Source organism: Sander vitreus, chromosome 8, assembly GCF_031162955.1.
Source record: "Sander vitreus isolate 19-12246 chromosome 8, sanVit1, whole genome shotgun sequence".
In the NCBI taxonomy this organism is placed as follows: domain Eukaryota; kingdom Metazoa; phylum Chordata; class Actinopteri; order Perciformes; family Percidae; genus Sander; species Sander vitreus.
The window spans coordinates 25,415,528-25,441,729 of NC_135862.1; the positions used below are offsets into that span (position 1 = coordinate 25,415,528).

The 26,202-nt window shown below is 42.0% G+C and overlaps 1 protein-coding gene across 8 annotated transcripts in view; it reads left to right on the forward strand.

Moving 5' to 3' along the window:
- Positions 1-26,202, forward strand: part of mical3a (microtubule associated monooxygenase, calponin and LIM domain containing 3a) — a 90,881-nt gene that overhangs the window by 12,342 nt on the left and 52,337 nt on the right. For all 8 annotated transcript variants that reach the window (XM_078257641.1, XM_078257642.1, XM_078257643.1 and 5 more), the window contains exons 2-12: positions 16,076-16,481; positions 18,684-18,891; positions 19,052-19,168; positions 19,316-19,417; positions 20,134-20,289; positions 20,739-20,839; positions 22,839-23,096; positions 23,681-23,796; positions 24,784-24,910; positions 25,033-25,126; positions 25,842-25,989. In XM_078257641.1, the coding sequence (XP_078113767.1) occupies positions 16,203-16,481; positions 18,684-18,891; positions 19,052-19,168; positions 19,316-19,417; positions 20,134-20,289; positions 20,739-20,839; positions 22,839-23,096; positions 23,681-23,796; positions 24,784-24,910; positions 25,033-25,126; positions 25,842-25,989 (1,706 nt within the window). In that variant the 5' untranslated portion in view covers positions 16,076-16,202. The remainder of the gene's footprint in view (positions 1-16,075; positions 16,482-18,683; positions 18,892-19,051; positions 19,169-19,315; positions 19,418-20,133; positions 20,290-20,738; positions 20,840-22,838; positions 23,097-23,680; positions 23,797-24,783; positions 24,911-25,032; positions 25,127-25,841; positions 25,990-26,202) is intronic.

The window sequence follows — 26,202 nt, forward strand, 5'->3', positions numbered from 1 at the left end:
GACCTCTAATGTTATGTCGCTAACGTTAAACATCGCTAAAGTAGCTGACGCTCCAGCAGGGACGTAACGTTAGCTGCTATGGTTATCTGTTTATAAAGTGAAAGTAGACAACTTATCAACTAGCTAGCTAATCTGTCTGCTTATCACTCCTTGAACGGGTTATAGTAAATTTTAGTAGAAAGGCTACCGCAAGAAAAATGTGTAGATTATCAAAAAGACATTGGATCGTTGATGTTTGTTTGACTGCCGATGTTAGCTAGCAGAGCTAACGTTAGCGCGCTAACGTTAGGCTTGTTCGAGATGAACTGCACCTCGCAAGAAAAATGTGTAGATTATCAAAAAGACATTGGATCGTTGATGTTTGTTTGACTGCCAATGTTAGCTAGCAGAGCTAACGTTAGCGTGCTAACGTTAGGCTCATTCGAGATGAACTGCGCCTCGCCTGTAAAGTGGACGAGAGCAGGCAGGAGCAGCCGGGGGCGGTGACAAAAATCCGCTGTCAAGTCGGACAGTTTCCAGCCGATACCAGCAGCCTTCAGGCTGAACAGGAAGTGACAGAAACACTATGGTCCGATTCCGATTTAATAAAATGTTATCAGACCTATATATCAGCTCCTACACAGTCTCCAGTGGTTTTAATTATGACAGAGTAGCTGTTAAAATGCTCTACATGCGATCTGTGGCTGATTTTAATTAACAACACACTGTAGATGAGCCGTAATCTTAACAGATTGAGTTTCTCTGACTTCTAAACGTCACTATCAGCCACAAAACACGTGTTCTGTACAGAATAAGCCTTTAAATCAAACAAATGGCAGTTAAAATCCCTCCAAATCAAAATCAATAAAACGTTTATATAAAACGTTATCATGTTGAGTCGATTGTGAACCAATCAGCTGTTAGTTCAGCTGAGAGGCCGGCGTTTCCCAGCATGCTCTGAATCCGCCCTGGGTCTTGCAGTCGGTGGAGAGCAACTGCGGCGCCTGGCTCTAAAAACTGCGGCCGCCTTGATCTCGTGAGGTTATCGTTGCCCACGTGTGCATGACTTCAGAACAAGTCGGGATCAAGTCGGACACAAATCTAACCAGCATGCATTGGGTGGCGATCGCCGGTGATCGATTCTGCGCAGATCTGGCTCATCTCGAACGAGCCTAATAGCTCTGCTAGCTAGCGCGCTGCAATCATGTCCGATGGCAGACAGAATTGCAAAATAAAAAGCAATCCAACAGCACATTATACAATGTAAACAAAGACATGTTTTCTTGTGGCGGCCTTTATAAAATGAGCCGTGGTGAAAGTTATTATAGTCTATTATGTTATGATCGGGAGTGACTGAAGACAATGCTCTTCTTCTCCGTTTTTGGTGAATTTCTGTAGCAGAAACAATGCCACCTATAGGCCTGGAATATGAAGTAGCGTGTTGAGTCTTTTACAAATGGATCCGTTAGGACGCACTTTTTTTTTTTTTACACGGTTCCACGGAAGAAAAAGAAAAAGATTATTTTGGTACGTGTGGACGTGGCCTTAGCTGCTGGCGGAGACAAACCAGCCCCTCTCTCATGGCTAATTGTCAATCTACGTCCAACCACACCATGCCGATGATGTCTGCATTCTTCATTCTTTCTAAACTTCACTCAGTATCGGCCCAATTTGGGCAATGCAAATGTTGTTTTTTTCTGAAAAGGAAACCTCTCTTTTGTATATTTACTATTGCTGTTTACTATAAAGCAAAAGTATTTCTTATCCGATTACTTGTTTAATCGATGGAATAATCGGTAGAATACTCGATTACTAAAATAATCAATAGCTGCAGCCCTGTTTCAGATTTCTCCAAATATCTCCATTACAAAAACTATTCATAGTATCATAACAATAATTTCAGTTAGTCAGTCCATCCAACCCTGGCAAGAACTCACACAATGTTGGTAGAGAGAATATTTCTTCTTTCCTTGCTAATTCCAGCCTGTCTGGTTGTTACATTCAGCAGCCGTCCACACACACTGGAATCCTGTCTGTTTGCTGAGCCTCTTCGAAGTTTAACTTTTAGCTTTGTAATTAATACGGGGAAGAGAGGAGTTGTTGGAGTTGTACTGTAGTTTCCAATGGACTGCCAGAATAAGAAACACACCATGGGTTAGCCTTTGTGTATTGAATGTATGATCTAGTTATGAGACCTTGGAGGGTTAGTTTTTATGTCCTGGCCCAGCTGTTTATATTCCTGTCCATCATCCTTCACCTCCAAGCACACACTAAACAAAGGAATCAGTTTGAGATATTTGCTTTGTCAGGAAAAAAATAGACCCACTCTGATTGACGTGTTGAATATTGTTAGATATACTACTACTGACCTAATTCCCATCCAGCTTTTGATTATTTAGATTTTCATTTTCCATTTAGTTTCTCCTCTGTTGCATTAAAAAAATCTGTGGAACAGGTCCTGTAGCCAGTCTGAGGTATCCTCTCCTTCTCTCCTGCATGCCTCCATTCCACAACGGTCACGACTAAGCCTTGGAGAATAGTCTGTGTTGACTGTGTTTGCCTACCGGTCTCAGATTACACATCTGAGTGTATGAGTAACCAAATACATGCCTCCATCTCACTACATGCACTGTCGCACTCTAGTGTGAAATATGCAAGTCAATAACAGAGATAACCAAATGTTAAAATCCATGAGGATTTTTACAAGCAGTGTCAATGATGGCTGTGCTTTACAGTTTTTTTTGTTGCATTTTCCCTCCATCCCTTCTTGCGGTTCACTGTGTTTATGGCTGCATAGCTGCGGTGCCTACTCCACTTTTTGTTATGAAAGGCATGAAGGTGGGAGAAGTGGCATTCGAGTTGGGATTTGAGCGGTTTCCTAAATCAAATAGCTGTGGCAAGTGCTGGCAGGCAGCTCGAATCGACCATGTTTGACACCCATTAGCAAGCAGTCTGGGCACAGGCTCAGACTCCCTCGAAGCCGTTAATATGAATTTCATAAGAAAGACCTTTTGTTGTCAGTAAATATTCCACTGACTCGTCTCAGACAGAGGTCTGATGTTGACTGTGCTAGTTTGCAATTTGAAACCAATCCATTTGAAAATCCCCTCCCATTGTTCGAATGGGTCTAATATAGGCTACAGGAATGTATTCAGTTAAAGCTTTAGTGCGTAACTTTTTGATATTAATAAACGTCTGTTACATTAAAGCCATTGCCAAATGAGTTGCTAAAAGGATATTACCACGTGGGCTCAGGAACACTTCAGAAAACCATTGTCAGTTAACACAGTTTGTCAGTACATCTACACTTGCAAGTTAAATTTCTACCATGCAAAGCGAAATCAACAACGCCCAGAAACGCCGCCGGCTTCTCTGGGCCTGAGCTCATCTGAGATGGACTGACGCAAAGTGGAAAAGTGTGCTGTGGTCTGACGAGTCCACATTTCCAATTGGTTTTGGAAGTCATGGACGTCATGTCCTCCGGGCCAAAGAGGAAAAGGACCATCCAGATTGTTATCAGCGCAAAGTTCAAAAGCCAGCATCTGTACTGGTATGGGGGTGTGTTAGTGCCCACTGAATGGGTAACTTGCACATCTGTGAAGGCACCATTAATGCTGAAAGGTACATACAGGTTTTGGAGCAACATATGCTGCCATTCAAGTCTTTTTCAGGGATGGCTTCGTAGTAAAAGAGTGTGGGTACTAGACTGGCCTGCCTGTAGTCCAGACCTGTCTCGCATTGAAAATGTGTGGCGCATTATGAAACGCAAAATACAACAACGGAGACCACGGACTGTTGAGCAACTGAAGTTGTACATCAAGCAAGAATGGGAAAGAATTCCACCTACAAAGCTTCAACAATAAGTATTCTCAGTTCCCAAACGCTTATTGAGTGTTGTTAAAAAAAAAAGGTGATGTAACACAGTGGTAAACATGCCCCTGTACCAGCTTTTTTTGGAACATGTTGCAGGCAGTAAATTAAATATGAGTGAATATTTTCACAAAAAAAAAACCCAATAAAGTTTATCAGTTTGAACATTAAATATCTTCTCCATGGGCGTTTTCACACCGACAGCCTTTAGTTCGGTTGAATCGAACTAGAGTTTGTTTGCCCCGCTGGTGCGGTTCGTTTGGGCAGGTGAGAACGCGGCAATCGAACTCTGGTGCACACTAAAAGCGGACCAAACAAGCGTACCGAGACCTGCTTGAAGAGGTGGTCTCGGTACGCTTTCAATCGAACTCTGGAGCGGTTCGTTCGTGGTGAGAACGTGATCCGTACTCGAACTATATATACTCCGCAAGTCTGAGCTAATGTCTCCTGTAGTCAGGTGTGTTTAGCAATCTGCGATGCAGCAGAGCAGCAAGCTGTAGCAGTTTACAGTGTTTCTATCACAGAAATGGACCGTAGTCAAGCTTGCCGTCCGTCACTCGTATCTCCGTGGTCAAACCAGCTGCCGCTAAAATTGGAGACAGACGCCGGCAGAGCAGAGCGAAGTCTCGGTGACCAGAGCAGACGTAGTAACGTCTCTTGCGAAACAATGTCTGATCGTTTTTATGAAATGAGCTGAATTGACCACTAGACCAGAACACAGGACCTTCTTCCTGTATTTACTTTCTTGTTCCCGCCCCCAGACATATCCAACCAATAAGAGGGCTGGACGTTCTTGCCTGATTTGTAATGACGCATTTTGGTACGCTTGGATTTTTCCAGGTGTGAAACCAAACCAAACCGACCGAGGGCAAATCGCTCCAAGTTTACTAACTCACCAACTGATTCGGACCAAAGCAAACAAACTACAGGTGTGGAAACGCCGTGTATTCAATTGAATACAGGTTGAAAAGGATGGAGGTTTTTATTCACGTTTTAAACAACGTCCCAACTTCATTGGAATAGGGGTTTGTATTTCAGTTTCTCTCTCTTTTACTCTAGTCAAAAGGTAGGTAGTAAAAACTGTCTTTACTACTATTTATGTACTGCACAGTAGAGCTTTACTTTTCACAGATACCTGGAAGGTTCTCGCTTTTGACGGATGGTACTTTTCCTGGTAGATAAACAATTCAGATGAAAAGGGCATCAGACTTTATTTGTTTTTCCGCAACTGCATAAAGCAATAAAGAGGATCCATTTTATTTGGTTCGACAGGAAAGAAGGAAGATGACACGTGGTAACAGTGATGAGACGGGCACAAACGGAGGATGCTGCATGCACATGTTGTCCTTTTTAAAGTCTATGTTCACTGAATCCCAGGACATCACAGACATGATGAATCTGACCGAGAACATGTTTTTTTTCCCCCCAGTGGGCGGAGTATTAATGTGTCGGTCTGTTTAGCGCTTAAAAGAGGACAACATGGAATTCATATGTTTATCGGCTCAGAGGCCGATCTGTTTGCTGTAGTCGGTGAAAATCTGCATCGGTTGAGGGAGCTAAAAATGAAGTGCAGCCTGACTGTCGGAAGCAGAAGGGATTCAAAAGTCAGATGGTTTGGAGACGGCCTCTGCCAGAAGCAAGTCGAGTTCCAGTCAAAAAATGTTTGTGCTCTGTGAGCTCTGAGGCTTTGTCTGCTGATGTGAATACTCACACAACTGTCTGCACTCCTGTAGGCTGATCCTGTGTAGGCCCGATTATGAATAGCAGAACTGAGCTTAGTGGGTTGCATTGGGGCGTAATGACCCAGTCCCTCCAGAAAAATGCGATCGCATAATTCAATGCATAGTCAGCCAAAGTCCGCATATTTATGTGGGGGCCGCATTTTTTTCGCCACACTTTCACTGCATAAATTGCAGATTTCCGCGCAAAATATGCGGGGCTTGCATGATTTCATAATCCCCGCATTTTCGTTGCAAAAAAAGTCACATATATCTTAGCAGAAAGTTGAAAAATGTTGCGTTTACTTCACACAAGAGCAGCCATTTTCCCCTGTTGCCATGGGAACGTTATGAAGTGACGTAATTATGCGACGTGAACGTCATCGAAAAGCTGCAAACCCCGCGATGAAGCCATGATGAAACCGCAGTTTTTGCAAGTACTCGCAATTTTTGCAAGTTCCCGCAATTTCATTGCATAAAATTGCATAAATATCCCGCATATTCCATCGCATATTTTTAAGAAAACGTGCCGCATAATCAAGGATTTTTGCCCGCAGCAATCACAAAAAAACTCAGCATTTTTCTGGAAGGACTGTCTGAGGCTTTGTCTGCTGATGTGAATACACACACAACTGTCTGCACTCCTGTAGGCTGATCCTGTGTAGGCAAGATATGAATAGCAGAACTGAGCTTAGTGGTTTGCATTGGGGCATAATGAACATTTCTGGACAATACCAGGTATCAAATGGTGCAGCACAGCTATTCATTTACCTTGTTGACTAAAGCTTCTTGTGAATCATCTTTCTGTTGACATGCAGTGGTAAAGTTTGGAGTGACGGTCTGTTATTACTGTCATTTCAGGTAGTTGCATTTCTACCAGTTTTTGATATTGTGGTTTAGACAAACACGCTTTCTTCACTGTCTGCTGTTTATAGACTTGATTCTGGATAATACCTCTCAGACTTGGCTTGCAGCGTTTGACCCGAGGCTCTGAATTCCCTTCTTTTGTTTACAGCGACGGTTTACAGGCAGAGACACAGTAATGAATGATGAGCGTTCCCCGACAAAGCTTCAGTCCTTTTTGAAATATGAATAAAAGAATACACTGTTTTATACCACTTGTACTGCACTTTTGTACGGCCAAGATTTTAACTGCTTATTGTTCAGAATTGTCTTTTTTTATTGGCAAAAATCAATAAAATGTGTTAAACAGAAAGAATACACTTCAATGCTTCAAGTCTGATGCTTTTAAGTATGCAGGGGAAATAGCCCAGGTTTATGAATGGACTTGTTTTCCTGCATTTTGCTTGCACCTTAGTTGCTATGCACAACTGTGCACAGGGCACACACACACACACACACACACACACACACACACACACACACACACACACACACACACACACACACATTTTTAGGGTTACAAATTTCAGAATAGACAGTCTACTTGCACATATAGGCCTACTGGACACATAGCATGATGAGACTGATGTCAGACAGAGACAGTATTGTTTAAAGTGAACTGGGGAAAAATAAATAAAAGTACAAAGCAACAGGTATGGTGAGAATGCTAAGGATTTATCACATAGAATATTTTGTTAGATGTTAGGCTCTTTGAGTACAAGCTAACTAGGGCTGCAAGTATAATGATTATTTTCATTATCCAGCAAAAGTTTGACATTTTGCTTTTCAACTTTATTTGTAGGTTCTTTAGTAAATGTACACTTTTTGGGTGTTCCTGGACATTCGAGGAAAAAAAAAAAACAGTGTTTATATTTAATACGATGAAAATGTACAATAAAGTTTGACATTTTTAGCTTAAAGGGGCGCTGTGCAGTTTTGGCCATTTCTTCGCTGTTTTCTCGCTTTTTGCTCGCAGGTTTCTCTAAAGAGCTCCCCCTACAGCTTTGGAATAGATATTTGGCAGCTCCTATGTTTACTTGTGTCTGACTCCTCTCTCGGTCAGTCTGGCGTTTCCTCTTTCTCTGTTCCTCGACAATGCTTTCCTAGCTATCTGCTTCTTTTTTGCCGGCTCAGCCGTGACGATGGTGTGAAAAACTCCATCGCTACCTTGTTAGCCGGTTCCTGAATGGGCGTATGTGTGCAGTGCCGGGAAGCAATTCGTTACATCGCGAGACCTGATATCACGCGATGTTAGAAAGTTGCAAGGGTGGTTTTTCTGCTCACAGGCGCTAGGGGGGAGCGAAACGACCACCATTCAACTCGAAAAAAAGTCATAGAACCATTCCAATGACTCCGAAGCTGTTCAGTTAAGGTAAAAAAAACGGCATAGTTCCCCTTTAATACATGACTTAAATGATTTATCGATTGCCAAAGTAGTTGTACATTTCCTATCAAGTGACTAAGCTAATCTAAACTGTTTAACATTATGAATTGCAGTGTGAAAACCAAGGCACTAACGTCACCCTGAAGAAGGCCTGTGTGCCGCAACACGTTGGTGCGATATGTTACTCTTTGCTATGCATTAGCCGCATCAATAAAGGCTTTTCAACTTTTTCTTTAACAAGAGTGCCTTAGTTTTCACACTTTTCTGATGCAATAGGATCACCCCTGCAACAAAGAGCACCTTGTTAGAGATTTTGTTAACCAATATCAAAAAGAAGCGCTCCTTTTCTCTGTCTTCTTCCCACATGACATTTAATTGATTGAATTAGCATTTTTTTCTGTTTTCATTTACATGATGATGGTTGTGAACTTTTTCCTAGTTGCTAGTGTCTGAGAAATTCTTATAATTCTCTTTAAAAATGGCAGTTGATGTGATGAATCGAATCTCTTTACTTAAATGCGGCATGGAGAGACGACCCAAACAAAAAAGTCCCTTCAGAGTTTCTTGCCTTGTATATCAGCCAAGCAAATAAAAGAACAACCGATGCTGATATCATGATAAGGTTGATTCATTCATTCATCATGTGTTCAGTACCTTCGCTATCCACACAATGGTTCTTTAATGTTAACTTCCAGTTGACTGTCAGCTGACCGCCTCACAACTTTAAACGCATAGAATCACAGGCTTCACCTTAATCAATATATTGATTACTAAATCTAAAATCAAATCAAATTTTGACTCTACTCCTGCAGGCAGCCCCTGACTAGGCCACACCTGCTACTATATTTCTCTGTAATTAGCAACATCCAACTGTAATGCAGCCATCTCCACTAACTTATCATGAGTACAGTAGGAATGTTAAGGTGGTCATTAACTGTCAAGAACAAAGACAAAAATGGAAGTTGTCTTAAAGGTCCCATGGCATGAAAATGTCACTGTGAGTTTTTTTTTAACGTTGATGTGAGTTCCCCCAGCCTGCCTATGGTCCCCCAGTGGCTAGAAATGGCGATAGGTGTAAACCGAGCCCTGGGTATCCTGCTCTGACTTTGAGAAAATGAAAGCTCAGATTGGCCAATCTGGAATCTTCCCTTTTATGACATCATAAGGGGAAAGGTTACCTCCCCTTTCTCTGCTTTGCCCGCCACCCACAGCTGCCCAGGGAATTTGGCCCGCTCATGAGGAAATAGAGCTACAACAGTGGCCGCAAGCTGGTCAAGGCCACACCCCCACCCTCCACCTTGCCCCCCCTCTCTCCTCCTCAATAGCATTTAAAGCTACAGACACAGAAATGGCACATACTAAGGAAAGCACATTGTGGGACTGTCTCTAGTGGCTGTAATTCTGCACCAAGGCTGAATTTCTGGAAAGAGACTTCAGATACAGTATTAGGGGACCACTAAGGCCTATATAAAAAAGACTTCAGATACAGTATTAGGGGACCACTAAGGCCTATATAAAAGAGACTTCAGATACAGTATTAGGGGACCACTAAGGCCTATATAAAAGAGACTTCAGATACAGTATTAGGGGACCACTAAGGCCTATATAAAAGAGACTTCAGATACAGTATTAGGGGACCACTAAGGCCTATATAAAAGCATCCAAAAAGCAGCATTTCATAGGACCTTTAAGGCAAACAAAAATAAATAAGCAGAGACATAAGACTGGTCCAGCTATTATTACAGGGTTATTATTATTATTTTTATTATAGGGTTTTACGAACTGGTAAATAAAGTGTGTGCTGTCTTACTTCTGCTTCCATTATTGTGAAGACATCCACTGCTCAAGGAGAACAATCTCATTGCATCCTGCACTCTCTCCTGCTCTCTGCCAAGTCTCCTGGTGGATGAGAGAAGGAGGTGGGTGTCCTCTGAGCTTTAGTCATTCCTGAGCTGGAGACTGACTGATAGACAAAATACTATTTCAGGACACAGACTGACACAGACACAAGCTTACAGTCAGCCCAGTCATCCCAGTTAATCAGTGCCGCTATGGCGGGTAAGCAATTTACTAAACTTGTTTACCTCAAAGCTTCTGTGTTGTTTTTTGCTGCTATGTCTGCAGAAACGGAGCCCCACACCAAACCACTCTGTTTTTTTTTTTTATATTCTGTTCTCTGTTATATTGACAGAGAACATGTTTTTGGACAACATATTATTGTCTATTTTCTGCAGCTTTTATGTATTTTTGCGTGTGGCTTTGATCCTAGAATGAAAATCAAATGATAGATGCAGGCAAAATAAAATAAAATGGAATAATGTGAAATCCCAGACCACACTAGCACAAAACAACTACAAAAAACAACAAAGAAAAAAGATACAAACCACTGCAAGTTTTGATTGATATTTATTTAGAATGTACTTATTTATCTTTGAAATCAATTCATAGTCTGTTATTTATTATTTCTGGTATTGACAGCGTTTCTAGTGCGTAAAAGCAGTGCTGTCAAATGTAGCCTAGTGGCCTAATCTCTGGCTCTATTTTTAGATTAGAGGATGATGTAATACAACCAGTAAAAAGCAAAGGGTGTGTGTGTGTATGTATGTATGTATGTATGTGTATATATATATATATATACATACATACATACATACGCATACATACATACATACATACATACAGTACATACATACACACACCCTGGGCGTAATGTGTGTAAGGCTTTGCATGCATCTGTATAAATTCTAGTGTGACTTCTGTGAATGTGTGAAATCCGGCTGCAGCCCATTCAGATGTCAGGAGATTTTGAGGGCCTGCTGAGCCCAGTATTTGAGCCAAATACTGCTTTGATTTTTCTTTCTTTTATTATCCACTTAAAATGGTTTTGTTGGAATTTTATTATTGTAGAAAAACAAAGGAAACAGTGGCTTATTTCATTCTCTCTCTCTCTCTCTCTCTCTCTCTCTCTCTCTCTCTCTCTCTCTCTCTCTCGCTCTCTCGCTCTCTCTTTTGATACTATAAAAGTCAAGATGGTACCCCGGCCAGTAACGTCACCATTCTCTGCCTAACAGAAACACATGGCGCAAGATATACTGTTGATTAGGCCTGCACAATATTGGAAAAAACTTACATTGGGATATTTTTTTCCCCCTGCGATATATATTACGATATGAAAAAAAAAAAAGACAAATTTTTACAAGAGGACATAAATAGCCCTATTTAGAAATACTAAATCATTCTCAACTACTGGGGTGATTTTGTAGGGGAGGGCATCTACAAAAAAAATAAAAAGGAACATTTTTGTTGAACTTTAATGCTTTACAAAAACCAAAGCAAGTAAGCGCTGTGACTACTCTTCTGAAGTGATTTTGGAGAGGGAAATTAGGAAGAAATACACTGGTTGACTGACATGACACCATTGTATTCATATAATATCAATTCAGGCTAAAGGGAATATTAATAATGCATGTTGCTTCCTCTAAATTTCAGGTTGTGGTTGACTAGCGGGGCCTGCATTGGTTGTTGATAAATTGATTAAAATTGATCATGATTGGTGGTTTGCTGTGTATGCAGAGCCTGCATGTCACACTCTTGCAAAAAACTGTGTATCCAAGAGCACTTAAATCAGTGTAAATGATGTTATATCAGACACAGACTGCTGTTGTAGATTAGTGTTACGTTTCCAGCGTCGCAGCTCCAAACCATAACGTTAGTTGGGACAGACGCCTTGTTTCTTTAGGCTAACTATGTTAGCTTTAGCCTGGCTGGTAGCAGCTTTCTGCGGTGAAAAAATGGCCGGGATATGTCGTGATTACGCTGCATTAATCAGGTGATTTAGTTTATCTTTGCAGCGAACATAAAACACTGACTACTGTAGCTTCACTACCCATGGAAAAGCATGTGCATCACTGTGTCGGCGGCAGCTGCCGCTTATGGTACTTTTCTACACACGGGAGAGCCTCACTTTTCATAACAACCCCCCCCCCCTCCGTCGGACTCACGTTACTTCACATGACCACCTGTCTTAAAGGGGAAGGGTCGGCCGGTAACAATCATGATAAAGGAGAACGGTGAAAGTTTACTTTTTTATCAAGCAGCAAAGAAGTTGTAGCGTCAACATTGCAACGTCCTGCGATGTGACTATCGCGCATGCGCACATCGCGATGTAGACAATGAAACAACATATCGTGCAGCCCTACTGTTGATTCAGCAGCATATAACACTATTATTCAAATTATAGGCCAGCTTTACTGTTGGCAGCATTAAGCTGGGTCAGGGTGTAGGATGTCACACACACACACACACACACACACACACACACACACACACACACAATGACACAGCATGTCAGTCGGTAGTTGCAGTTCCTTCAAAGAGCTCAAAGTGTGTTAGATGATTACTGCTAGCTTTCTCAGATGTGTGTCATAAAGGTTATGGTATCCTCTCATCTCCAGTGCATGGCTTTTGATGCATTGCCATAAACTGTGTGTCCTCACAGTTAAACGACTGGGGAGAGTAGCAAAGCAAGAAACTGAAGTTGGCTCTCACAAAAAAAACATATGATTTCATTATGAAGTGAATCATTGCCCCTCTGAGACCATCCTTCCAACTTCCTGTTCTGTTTGATGTATCTTCTTTTTAACTGCTGTTTCATGAGGCTTTGAACAAGGAGTTTGAGATGACCTGCTTTCTTCTACTCTGCCTTATAAAACAGTCCCAATGCTGATGAATTGTGATCTCTTTGCTTTGTCTTCTGTCATTAAGTTAGAAACCGTCAGTCGGGTCAAAGAAGGGAGTGTAAGAATTAAAAGCAGAAGACTTGTTTGGTTTTAAGATGCTTCTGTCAGGCTTTTGGGGGTTGTTAAGATTACAATGTAGACGGCTACTGACACTAATACTGTGGTCTGTTTTTGTGCAGAAAATAACCTTGAAACTATCTTTCATCTCTGTTGGTTCGCAGCGTGCTATCACAGCCCCCCCCCCCCCACAGCACTTGCTGCACACTAAAGAAACTGCAAGCCTGAATCTCAGTCTGCTCTGCAATCAACCGCAGCATCTCCAGTCCATGGGGTGAAAACAGGCAACAGGCTTCAGATGCCTCATAACTATTTGCGTGACGTTTTATGTGTATTTGCCCTGCTTATTTTCACATAGTCATTATTATTGACTTGCGTAGCAAATGTAGGGCCATTGATTAAGTCATTTGTAATGAGCAGTGGCTGTTTCCTATGACACCCAATCGATCAGAGGATCCCTATCATGTTTGTGTGATCAGTGTTGATGCCATCATACAGATGGACCAGTGCTTGACAGTATTTTGTAGGGCTGGGATGATATGCTTTTGTCCCTTTTGATACATGGGTGCCGATTCAATTTGTATGGCGATTTTCTTTTATTGCAATTCTAAAAGTATTGCGATTCGATAGTATTGAGTATTTTGATTTTCTTTTCCTTCTTTAACAAAAACAAAAGTTGAATAAGACACTTTTAGAGACAATATATTATGAGACAATCCTAAAACCTAATTGTTTTCTAAGAAGAATGCACATCACATGTGAGTCAGTCAGTCAATTTGTCTACAGTAATCTACATTTATTTCATTTGTAAAGAAGAACATAACATGGATTTTCTGCTTTTGCTCCGTTTTGCTGGAAATGGATATAATGTAGTGGTACCACATAAACAGAACATATTTAGGTGAATCATTGGTAAAAAAAATAAATAAAAATATTGATTCTGGGGAAAATAATCAATTCTATAAATCGTTGCAAAAATTTTCTTTTTTCCCCAGCCCTAGTATTTTGCATATAAGCTACTAAAATAATACTACGCACATACATTAACCCCAGACCACAACTGCTGCAAGTGCAGATGGACCTACCAGCTTGTTCCATAGAGGAAATGATGTAGCAGGGTAGCTACAGTAAATGCTTGTGTTGGAAGAGGTCCTTTCCGTCCTTTCCTTCAGCCCTTTTACTGACTGACTGAGGCAGAGCCAAACCCAGAGCCTGCTGTTTTCACTGCGGTGAAGAGTTGGCAGTGTGTGAAAAGGAGGCCAGCTGACCTCTGTACCTGCCTCCCTTGGACTGGGACTACATTTGTCTTCATGTTCAAGCTTTTCTTAGAGGAAAAAAGCTGACCGTGTAATTCTTCATATGTGTTCCCCGGGATTTCAGTTACTGAGTCCTGTCTTCACCTGATTGGTGACTCTGTCCCAAACATACATGTTTAACCTCTCTATTTTTGATCTGTTGATGATGTTTTACATTAATCTGTACTGTAAATGAAAGTCTTTAATCGGATTTAACTGATTTTTCACACACACATACTGTATTTAATCTGCATTTTGGGAAACATTTCTTTCCTGCAAAGGGCTAGATGAGAAGATTGATGTCACTCTTATATTGGTACAGTAAATATCAAGCTAGAGCCAGGAGACAGTTAGCTTAACTTGGCATACAGACTGAAAGCAGGGGAAAACAGCTAGCCACGCTCTGTCCAATGGTAACATAATTTGCCTACCAGCAGCTCTAAAGCTCACAAATTAACATGTTATATCTTGTTTGTTTAGTCTGGACAAAATCTGAGACAATAACATGTATTGGTGAGCTTTAAAGGAACTAGTAGGCAGATTTTGTTACTTGTTTTTAGTCTTTAAGCTAAGCTAACAGTCTCCTGCCAGTGGCTTGCTATTATGATATAAGAATGTGAAGTGTGTTTCCCAAAATGTCAAACTGTTCCTGTTCATTTAATACTTAGTTTCTTTTCCTAATTGACACCTATTCTTGGGCTAGTCTTTCTACGTGTTGAATTGCAGAGAGTTACGTATCCTATTTGCTGAGCCATTGTGAACCTCTAACAAGCAAAGCAAGTTTCTGCACCATTGCCCTGGGGAGCTAATGCAAACCAGAGCCACTGCTTGGCTGAAAATGTATTATTCAGCAAATAGACTGGATCGAATAAGGTTTTTTTTCTGCAATCATCGTTACCACTTTGTCCTAGCACTTTGCGGCATTTCTTTCTTTCTCCATTGTCTTCTTTTTAAACTTGCACTGAAGTTGAGCAACACTGACCTTTTTTAAAGGCTGCTCATTCTGCTAAATACTAGAGCCCGACCGATAAAGGATTTTTAAGGCCAATATCGATACAAATATTTGGTGATTTGAAAATCCGATATATCGGCCGATTTGATATATTTTTTTAAATCCAGAAACGCGTAACAAAACATAAACAGATTTTCCTAACATTAGTTATTTGTAGTTATTTATTAGTCCTCACTAAAATAATATGATAATGCAGTTTAAAAATGAAAGGTGTTTCGTCCATTTTTATTTGATTTTTTAAATATTCATTTATCGGCCATTATAAATACCGATAGTTTGGTAAATGCCTAATATCGGCACGCCGATATGTCGGTCGGGCTCTACTAAGAGTTTAAAAACAAAGAGCCTATCAAGACATTCCAGTCGTGACAGCTGAACCATAGACGCCAAACAACATGAATGATCTCGCCCCCCCTATGGGTGAAAACGCAGAACACGTAAAGTTGGACTGCTCCATGTCACAGAAGGTAAACAAAAGTCGCAAAAGTCAACTCTCACTCAGTATCTACACAGGAAGCTAAAGCAACTGAGTGGATAAAACTAGCTGGCTTCTTGAACCATTGTTCTATTGCCAATTAATTTGCTTAAATGCCAACAATTTTGTTTTGTTTCATAGTGTTTTGGGATGAACTTGCTATTTCCTGTGTCTGGAGTCTGTCTGGAGTGATGTACCACAATCACATGTCTATATGCCCTGAGTGTTTCCTGTTTGGCTTTGTGTGGGTTCAGTGCCCTTCCTGTGTCCGGCAGCCTCATTTCTAGACAGATAAGAGGTTAGTTGAGGTTATGTCGCTGCAGAAGAATGACAGTGATACTTAAATGACCTGGTCTTTATCCTCAATTGCTGCTTTGATTCTTTGACCGTCCAGCCGTCATACATATGATTGCATAGTTAGAGAAGATAAGGGCCCATTTTGCTTAAAGGGCGCCAGAAGAGGCTAGTAGACGTAGGCGATCTCAACTTGGTTCCTTGCATCTAATTAAAGCTTCTGTTTCTGTTGGATTGGACAGTGTGGATGTTATTCGAGCATTCGGAAGCTGTAGTCTCGTAAGTTTTGCTTTTTCTGCATTGCTTTCTATGATTCACTGACCTTTCTATCTCTCCCTCTCATGGACAGAATGAAGATGCTTGAGGCTGGGAGTTAGAGCGCTCCACCCTATAGAGCGTGTTCCAGGGCTGGGGCTGGATCCAGAGACCCCTGCCTGGGGGTGAAGGGCCCTCACAGCCCTGTGTGAGTCTGGACTATGGGGGATGGAGGCGCAGGTGCAACTGGAGGAGATGGGGTGAACAAGTCCCATGTCCTGTTCGACAAATTTGTCCAGGGGACCACGTGTAAGGGCACGCTCAAGGCCTTCCAGGAGCTGTGTGACCATCTAGAAGTCAAGCCCGGCGAGTACAGAATCTTCTATCACAAGCTCAAGTCCAAACTCAACTACTGGAAGGCCAAGGCGCTCTGGGCAAAGTTAGACAAGCGGGCCTGCCATAAGGAGTACAAAAAGGGCCGTGCCTGTGCCAACTCAAAGGTAAGCCTGGATCATTAAAAACTGTATGCTTCATTTAAGGATGTCTTTGCCTCTTGTTGGCTTCAGTTTAGCGAGAGCTAAAAGTTGATCCTCCATGTTAAGGGATCATGTAATGTGAGGCTCATGTTTACCAGCCAGACCGGGGTGTGATTGCTTTATGTGAAAGGACTCTTTCACTTTTGGAAATTTGATTTGTCACCTCCTCTGGTTTGCAGTGTATACAACCCCAAAATAGAGATGGTCCGATACCATTTTTTTTGCTTCCCGATACCGATTCCGATACCTGAACTTGCGTATCAGCCGATACCGAGTACCGATCCGATACCAGTGTGTCATATATTTTATTATGTTTTAAGAACTGTATACTACTATCCCTGTATGGATGTGATATTATTTCTATCTTTGTTGTCAGTCTGGCTCAGGTTAAACTCTTTGTGAAACATGAATGCCACAGAACGTTCTTTTATTATCCAGTTTGACAGTCAGTTATAACGGGAAAAAGAACATAAATAAACTACTTTAACGTATTTTTTCTTTAGGGCTTTATTACGTGGTATCGGATTGGTGCATAAACTCCAGTACTTCCCGATACCGATACCAGTGTTTTAGGCGGTATCGGAGCCGATACCGATATCGGAGCCGATACCGATATCGGAGCCGATACCGATATCGGAACATCTCTACCCCAAAATAAGGGTTGAGAGTGATAAAACGGTTGTATTATTTACATTACAAAGTTGAATTGACAACTGTTTAGTTGAAAGACTAGTGACGCTTTGAGCTCTGACTGATGAATACAGTTCACTAAAGTACTAACTAACGAATACAATTTCCTTTGGGATGAATAGAGTTCTACCTTATATCTTACTTTAAAGGTGAAATATCTAGGCTACCTTTTCAAATATGCACCATATTTTTCTCGCAAGCCAATCAAAGCAGACTGGGCTTTTCAGGAGGGGGCTTAAAGAGACAGGAGCGTTTCAGACAGAGGGTGAATACAGGTATTCAGACAGACAGTATGAGAAAAATTGGTTTTTGTAGCATTAAAGCATGTAGACATGTTCTCGTAGAAACCCAAAGTACATAACCTGATGCGCCAGATGATTTGTAAACACAGAACCATCTGAGAAGTCGTCATTGGAAACTGTGGCAGGCAAACAGGGCAAGCACAAAAAAAAAAAAAAACTGGCATGTGATTGGATCTGTCTATCACGTCCACCATTGTTGTTTTGAACTAACAATTGTGGCCGATATACACACACACACACACACACACACACGCCTAAACCACGCCTGTAGCTGCCAGTAGCTCCTCACCGGACCCTGATTGGTTAGGTCCGCTGCTGTTTGGACAGGGCTCGACAGTGTGAGCATTTCACTTGCATGTGCAACTAAATATACATGTGCGCGAACTGTAAAATCTGTTTAGGAGCATGTGTGCGAATAATCTAATGTTAGAGGTTTTTTTTTTTTTTTTTTTTTTTTTGCAGATGCGGCCAGTAGCTTTGCTACATTTTAGTTAAATTTATTGTCTTTCTGTCTTTGTTACTGGAGCACATGATATACGTAGCACGTTTCAGAGGAAGTGTAACCAAACAGCGGCAGCTTTCGGCTATTGAAGTGAGCCTGCAACTGCAGCGAGCTTTGTCTGCGTGGGATTTGGAAAAGTCTGACCACACAGTTGCGACCACTTTATCAGCATTGCTATCCCTGTTAACTAAACAAGCTGCAGAGGCGACGTCTCTCTGCTGCACCCCGTAGACGAAAGCCGCCTACAAATGATCTGCGGTAAAACCGCCATTGTTTTCCTGTGGGGAAAACACAAAACAAAGACAAGGAAATATTTAGTGTGGTGACCACACATTTCATCTTTAGTGCCTGATTGGACTGCTAATCTCTCAGTCAAATTGCATTGTGTCTCTCTCTCTCTCTCTCTCTCTCTCTCTCTCTCTCTCTCTCTCTCTCTCTCTCTCTCTCTGCTTATCTTAGCTCATCAACTATTGCCTTAATAGACTTTTATTCCCCTCTCATTGTTTACCTCATATTATTTGGCAGATGCTTTTGTCCAAAGCGAGTTAAAACGAGTGCATTTGAACTCTAAAGGAACAGGATTGGAGGTGCAACCCTCCCAAATAAACAACTACCAGCATGTTAGAGAGCTACGGTGCTTTTTTACTTACTTCTGCGTCTCTCTGTATGTAGTGTCTGATCATTGGTGCGGGACCATGTGGCCTACGCACAGCCATCGAGCTGGCTTTCCTGGGGGCCAAAGTGGTGCTGTTGGAAAAGAGAGATGCCTTCTCTAGGAACAACGTGCTGCACCTCTGGCCCTTCACCATCCAGGACCTCAGGGGCCTCGGGGCCAAAAAGTTCTACGGAAAGTTCTGTGCTGGTGCTATCGATCATATCAGTGAGTACACTTGACATGTTTTGCTCTACTGTGCTTACTAATTTGCTGTACATTTCTTTTTTTCTCGAAGTAATTCGATGTGTTTGGAAGATGATTTTTTTTTTTTTGCGGGTTTTGTAGTTCATTCAAATTTTCTTTCCTTCTCTGTATTGTATTGCAGGTATTCGTCAGCTTCAGTTAATTCTTCTGAAAGTGGCACTCCTGCTGGGCATTGAGATCCATGTCAATGTAGAGTTCAAGGGTCTTATTGAGCCCCCACAAGATCAAGAGACTGAAAGTAAGTGAGTCAGACTGCTGAAGGACAAGTCGAACAAGAATGAATGAAGGCAGAAACATGTGTTTAGTCAGAGAACTATCTGTCAGAGGCTCTAAGCTGGCTCTGTTGATGCATTTCTGTCTGATTACACATGCTGTGTTTTCTCAGGGATAGGCTGGAGGGCTGAGGTCCACCCCAGGACACACCCTGTCAATGAGCTGGAGTTTGATGTCATCATCGGAGCAGACGGAAGGAGGAACACACTACCAGGCAAGTCCGCCTGTACCGACTGGGTGAAATGCATTAGCAATGCAGTTTTTTTTTTTCCTTGACTAAATGAGGCAAAGTACAAACAGCACTATTTGTTTTCTCTAAGCTGACTTGGACTTTAGTCAGAGCGATTATGATCTCACTTGTGTACAGCCGTGGTCGGGTGCCTGACCTCACTCCGTTCCTGACGTATGAATGAACATTTGTGCACATCTGTGTATGCGTGTGTTTGTTTGTGTCTGGCTGCTACGTCCAAAGAGCATTTCTCACGGCTCTCCCAGGCGAGCCGAATAGCAATTGTTGAATTGGCTGTCTGTTTTCCTCTATGAGAGTTGAGGCCTCACACACATAGCCACACTGGCAACGGGAACCCCTGTGGAGTAGAGTACCATGACCCCTCTCTGTATTACTGACTGCTGCATCAATGAAAGGAAGCAGCAGGCTCCCTGTGGGATAATCATGAACTGCAATCACACAGCTTGAAAAACTAAAAAAAACTGTTTACATTATCATGATACAGAACATCTGGCTGCATTTATAGTGTACAGGGCGCATTTGCAGGCTTTGATATGTCGTAAAAGCAAACATGAGCACAGGAGTGTTTGGGTTTACTCTCTGTTTTTTTTTGTTTTTTTTTTTATTTATGGTGTCACAGTTCAGGTTTGTGCCCAATGATTCCAGACCCTGTTTCCTCATCCTCTTGTAATTTCCCCCAGGGTTTCGGCGTAAGGAGTTCCGGGGCAAGCTTGCCATTGCCATCACCGCGAACTTCATCAACAGGAACACGTCAGCGGAGGCAAAGGTGGAGGAGATCAGTGGCGTGGCCTTCATCTTCAACCAGAAGTTCTTTCAAGACCTCAGAGAAGCAACAGGTCTGTCACAGCTCTGTTCTCCCGCATTGCTTCAAGGACTTGTAATGTATATAATGTATGTTGTTTTCTTGAGGTAACTGTAAGACTCAACAACTCAGGGATACAGCATAAAAAAACATTTCTTTGGAATTGTAAGATCTCCAACTTGTTCCTGTTAGCAGTGGATGCCAAGGGATGTTTTGGTGAAATAAAGGTAAACCGGAGAAATAAGCTGTCCTTGGATCACAGTTCTGAATTTGTGAGCTCATCCAATTAAAATGCTTAAAATTAGTTCTGATGCCAAGCCTGCCACAGTTTATTGCTGATGTGAGGATGTCCCCGCGGGCTTTGGCTATGTGCTCTGAGTCGGGTAATTGCTCCTCTAATGACGACATGACAGCCAGCCATAGCAATAAGGAAAACGATTGTGTTCGGTATATAACAATACGTCTTTCTCTTGGGCTTTTTAGGTATTGACCTGGAAAACATTGTCTACTACAAGGATGACACACACTACTTTGTGATGACTGCCAAAAAACAGAGCCTGCTGGAGAAAGGAGTCATTCTGCATGTGAGTGATCAAAGCCCAAAACTCAGCTCAATGTGGTCCGTGCTTGTGTTCGAGAGACAATTGTTGAATCTCAATCTGACTCTGTAGTAGACATAAAGGCTATATGCACGCACAGGCTGATAAAATCAGAAGTCTGAACCCTCTCGTCTTTTTTGTCTCACTCGCTTTCATTCTTTTATTCTCTTTCTGCCTTTGCCCAGTATTGGCCTAATGGTCTAACCAAGCCAACAGTGTTCAGGAACAAACTGCCAACTCAAGCACACTTACTGTGTGTTTGTGTCCTCACTATACACGGTAGTTTCCTTTCCCTGGCCACTTTCCACAGGAAACAGGAAATACCTTTTTACATGTCTGTCTTAATGTGCAAAATAGACCTGAAGGTGTTTGTGTGGTGGCTTTTTGCATTCTAAATTAACTTAACAGTCTCTTAAATAGGCGTTTTTGCAAACCTAGTCCCTGTCATCATTCTTCTTCAGATAATTTTAGATGGGCGTGCAAGTGTGTGTGTGTGTGTGTTTTTATAGTGAGCTGATGACATTAATGAGGTTTTGGTATACATACTGAAGTCTGAAGCCTGAGGGAATTTGGAGTATGTAGGCATGTGCTAATGAAAAGTCATAATTTACTGGTGTAGTAACTGCTGGAAGTTCCCTTTTAATACAAGTCCTAGACAGATCCTTTTATAGTAATGAAATTGACTGTGTCCTGCCCCTTGGAAATGGATAGAGGAAGGGTGGAAGGGATGGCAGAGGGGCGGTGGGTTCACACAGTTCAAGGCAGCTCTGCAAATCAGAAAACAACCGTCATTCACATCTTCCACTACCTTGCCCCTCACCTCACCTCACCCACCATCATCACCACCAGCCTAGCATTGGACAACCAGGGAGCTTGAAGGTGGAAGAATGTGCCTCTCACCGCCCTCTGTGAAAACATGTCACTCTGAAAGCATGCAGTGATTTGATGCTACATGTTGGAGAGACTTGCGAACTGCACATTTATTCCACTGCAAGTGCTTGGACGTCTTTGTAGCGCAGTGAAGTCTTAAAGTGACTATCAACTTCAAATTGTTGCTCAGTTTACACAATGCCACTATTGCCAAATGGCATATATCCCTGTCACAAAAAAGACACTTTTTTTGTTAGCTTTCAGTAACCCTTCCACACAGTAGAATACCTAACATGGTCTGAATAACTTCACAGATGAAGGCAATGGCAGTGTCATTTTGGCCCTTATTTCCACCAGGTAATAACATATAAATAAAATAAAATAATAACATCTGATCTAGGGATGGGCAATATATATACTGTGTGTGTGTGTGTGTATGTATTTATATATATATATATATATATATATATATATATATATATATATATATATATATATATATATATATATATATAATATGAGACTTGGTAATATCATAACTGAACAAACCAAACTGTTCTAGCTGTTCAAATATTTGCCCTTACCCACTTAGTCATTATAGCTACATTATTAATGATTATTTATCAAAGATCTTCTTTTCGTAAATATTTTGTGAATGCACCAATTGTCAGATCACAGCCAGACCACCCACAAATGGGCTCTGGTCCATCTGACTGCAAAAGTGTTCTGCTTTGACACCTTGTAATAACATGTTTTTCCTTATCCAGATGATGTCTAGATACAGATTGCATGCTAATACCAGGTGTAAATGGGGTCTTCTTTATGTCCGATGTAACTTTTTATTCTACAGTATATTATGAATTGAGGCTAGAGTGTAAGACCATAGCATAAGTGCAACGCAAGACTTGGCCTTGTCTGTAGTTTTCGTACGTGGCTGCCACCAAATTTCTTTATATGCCGATGTGCTGAGTAAGTCTTGCATCATGGCTAGGTTTAGTTTGAAGACTCGTGCCACTACCTAGATGTATCAATCATATATCTCTGGAGAACTCTGCTTTTATTAGTTTCCATCTAAATGCCACGTCTAATCTGCTCTCTCTTATCCCTCCTGTAGGACTATGCAGACACAGAGCTGCTGCTGTCCAGAGCTAACGTGGACCAGGCTGCCCTGCTGTCGTACGCCAGCGAGGCTGCAGATTTCTCTACCAACCATCAGCTGCCCGCACTGGACTTTGCCATCAACCACTACGGCCAGCCCGACGTAGCCATGTTCGACTTCACCTGCATGTACGCTTCAGAGAACGCCGCCATGGTGCGCCAACGCAATGGCCACAAGCTGCTGGTGGCGCTTGTGGGTGACAGCCTGTTGGAGGTGAGAGAGACGGCAGAGGTTTTAAAGTGCTCATATTAGTGATAAACACCATATTTTTGTTGTACTGCACATTGCTGCAGCTCCTCTTTTCACCCTGTGTGTTGAGCTCTCTGGTTTAGCTACAGAGTGAGGCATCTCACTTCTGTTCCATCTTTGTTGGGAGTCGCACATGCACAATAAGTACTCAGTTGCAGAGTATGAGGGCGTGCCATGCTAGCAGCTAGGCGAGCATTATAACGTGTGTTACAAAGTGACGCACGTTCGTCACGGAAGTAAAGGCTGGACTACAACAGAGCTGTTTGGAGCAGTTTGTGAACAGTGTTTTCTGTTGGAGATGGTAAGTGCCTTTGGGGTGGACTTTGGGCTTTTTCACTTTGTAAACCTATAACGTGCACACAAAAGATATATGACACAATAAAGGAAAGGGGGGGGAAGCCAAAAAGCATAATATGAGCACTTTAAAGCTTTCCATGACACTACGTTTCTTTAAATCTTGCGTCACAGCTCTACCCCTTTATTTTATGTCCTTGGTTCTTCTGTGGCCATATTTGGTTGTTGAATGTGGTGTTCGCTGTTGTCTCCAGCCCTTCTGGCCCATGGGCACTGGCATCGCCCGAGGTTTCCTGGCAGCCATGGACTCAGGCTGGATGGTGAAGAGCTGGGCTCAGGGAAAAACCCCTCTTGAGGTTCTGGCTGAGAGGTGAGGGTGTGGAAACACTAAAACACAGGGACTCGTCCTCCTCTTGTACTTGCATTCACACACTTGTGCGCACACCGCCACACGTACATATTCGCTCTCTCTTCAAACACACCCTTTTATCTCTAAGTGCTTTACTAGGAAGTGTGCCTGTATGTGATTGCAGTCCCACCTCTTCTAGTACTAATGGGATAAGAGGTTCTACTAAGAACTGAATGGAATGTGACTCCTCTATTCTGCAATAACTCTCTGTGCTTTTTGATAACAATGTTAATGTGTTAACTTAAAGGAGAATTCCGGTCGATTTCAACACGTAGCTCTGTTGTTTGGAAATTTGGAGTGCTGGCAGTAGCAAGAAAAACTAAAACAATCGGTGCTGCCTACACCGTCTTATCCCCCTGGTAGCATTAGCACCCAACAGGCTTAAACAGGGCAAGTTTTAAATGTGTTTTTAGCCTCTAAACATGCTCGAAATGTCATTACAAGTGCCTACCCATGTGAAGTGATTCCTTCCGAGGGAACACAGAAAATTTGACTGGAATACTGGATTGTATGAGTTTGACAAAAAACAGGAAAACAGGAAGTAAACAGAGGTATGTGCACTGGCTGGATTAACACAACTTTTATGCCTTTCTGTCACATATACTGCAGTCAGATTCCCTCGGAAGGAATCACTGCACATGGGTAGGCACTTGTAATGACATTTCGAGCATGTTTAGAGGGTTAAAACGCGTTTAAAACTTGCCCTGTTTATGTCTGTTGGGTGCTAACGCTAGCAGGGGGATAACACGGTGTAGGCAGCACCAATTGTTTTCGTTTTTTTTGCTACTGCCAGCACTCCAAATTTCCAAACAACAGAGCTACGTGTTGAAATTGACCGGAATTCTCCCTTTTAAGCTATTGCCTTACTTACCCCCTATATTTTCAACAGGTATCACTAAGACTCTGTAGTGCATTGGAAGTTATTTCATGTTTTCCTATTTGCTTTAGGGAGAGTATATATCGTCTACTGCCCCAAACCACGCCAGAAAACGTCAGTAAGAACGTCAGTCATTTCAGCGTGGATCCAACCACACGTTACCCCAACATTAGCCTTAACTTCCTCAAGCCCAGCCAGGTGAGTATGACAGCTAACAAATCTCAGCTAACTATCTATTATAGGCAAGACACAAAATGTCTGTTCATGCAATGCAGTATGTTTGGAATTTCAGATATGTAATACATATGTGTATGTTGCAGGTGAGGCACCTCTGCGACACAGGGGAGTCCAGTGAAATGCACATTGAAATTGAGAATGTGATCAACTCGTCAACACCCAAGTTGGCCAGGAATGGTTTGTATCTTTTACATGCTTTTAAACTGGTTTAGTAGTGGAAAACATGTTCTTTAATGTGCCAATTGATCAGTGTAGAATCTTGCTGCAATCACTGTTGCTGAAATGTAATAATGAACTATTTTCACTCTAGACAATTGCCTGCTTGACAAGCAGTTGCAAGGTAACACAAAGTCCAAATGCATGGTTTTGCTTCTTTTTTTTTTTAGGGATTCCTCATAGCCTAAACAGTTCACCTGCGATGTACTCATGAATGAATGATGTAAAATGAAACGTTGAATGATGGACTGATAGCAGCTTCTGAAATGAATTCTGCGTGGACTAGCTTGGTCATCTCATTCGAGCTCCATGGTTTTATTCAACGGTTTTATTTAATGTCCATTCTAGCTGTTTTTAAGTTATTTCCTGTGAGTTCTGCATCCTCTCCTAACCTTTCATGTGCATCCTTGTGCTCCTTTTTAAAATGTTCTCATGGTTCGTAATACTTCCTCATTGGCTGGTTAAAACTGGTACTAACATGGATAATGATGCCATGGATGACAAACCTCTATGATCCTATGCTCAGTCTCGCCTGACCAAGGCCATGAGATTGCCCAGCAACAGATGTGTAGTGCTGCCATAAATAGATTTCTATTTCTTTCAATGTTTAATCCAGATTCTGTTCAACGTGTTGCCTTAACGTCAAGCCTTTCGTCTTCTCTTTCCGCCACCCCAGAATCCATAGCTCGATCCAGTAAGCTGCTGAACTGGTGTCAGAGACAAACGGAGGGATACAGGAATGTTAATGTAACTGACCTTACGATGTCTTGGAAGAGCGGTCTGGCCCTGTGCGCCCTCATTGACCGATACAGACCGGACCTCATGTGAGTATCTGAAAGAAATAACATGCAGAACACACACCACAAAGAGCACAGATTAATCCATCTGTATAAGAAGGGGGGGGGGGGGGGGGATGTCCCCCTTTCTGGTCTACATATCCCTGCCTTTGCTGAATTATTTTTATCCCTGTTGTTTAGCCGCTGATAGGTGACTGTGAGCCGGCTACAGGACACCGCCAGATGATGGCCCTTTGAGGG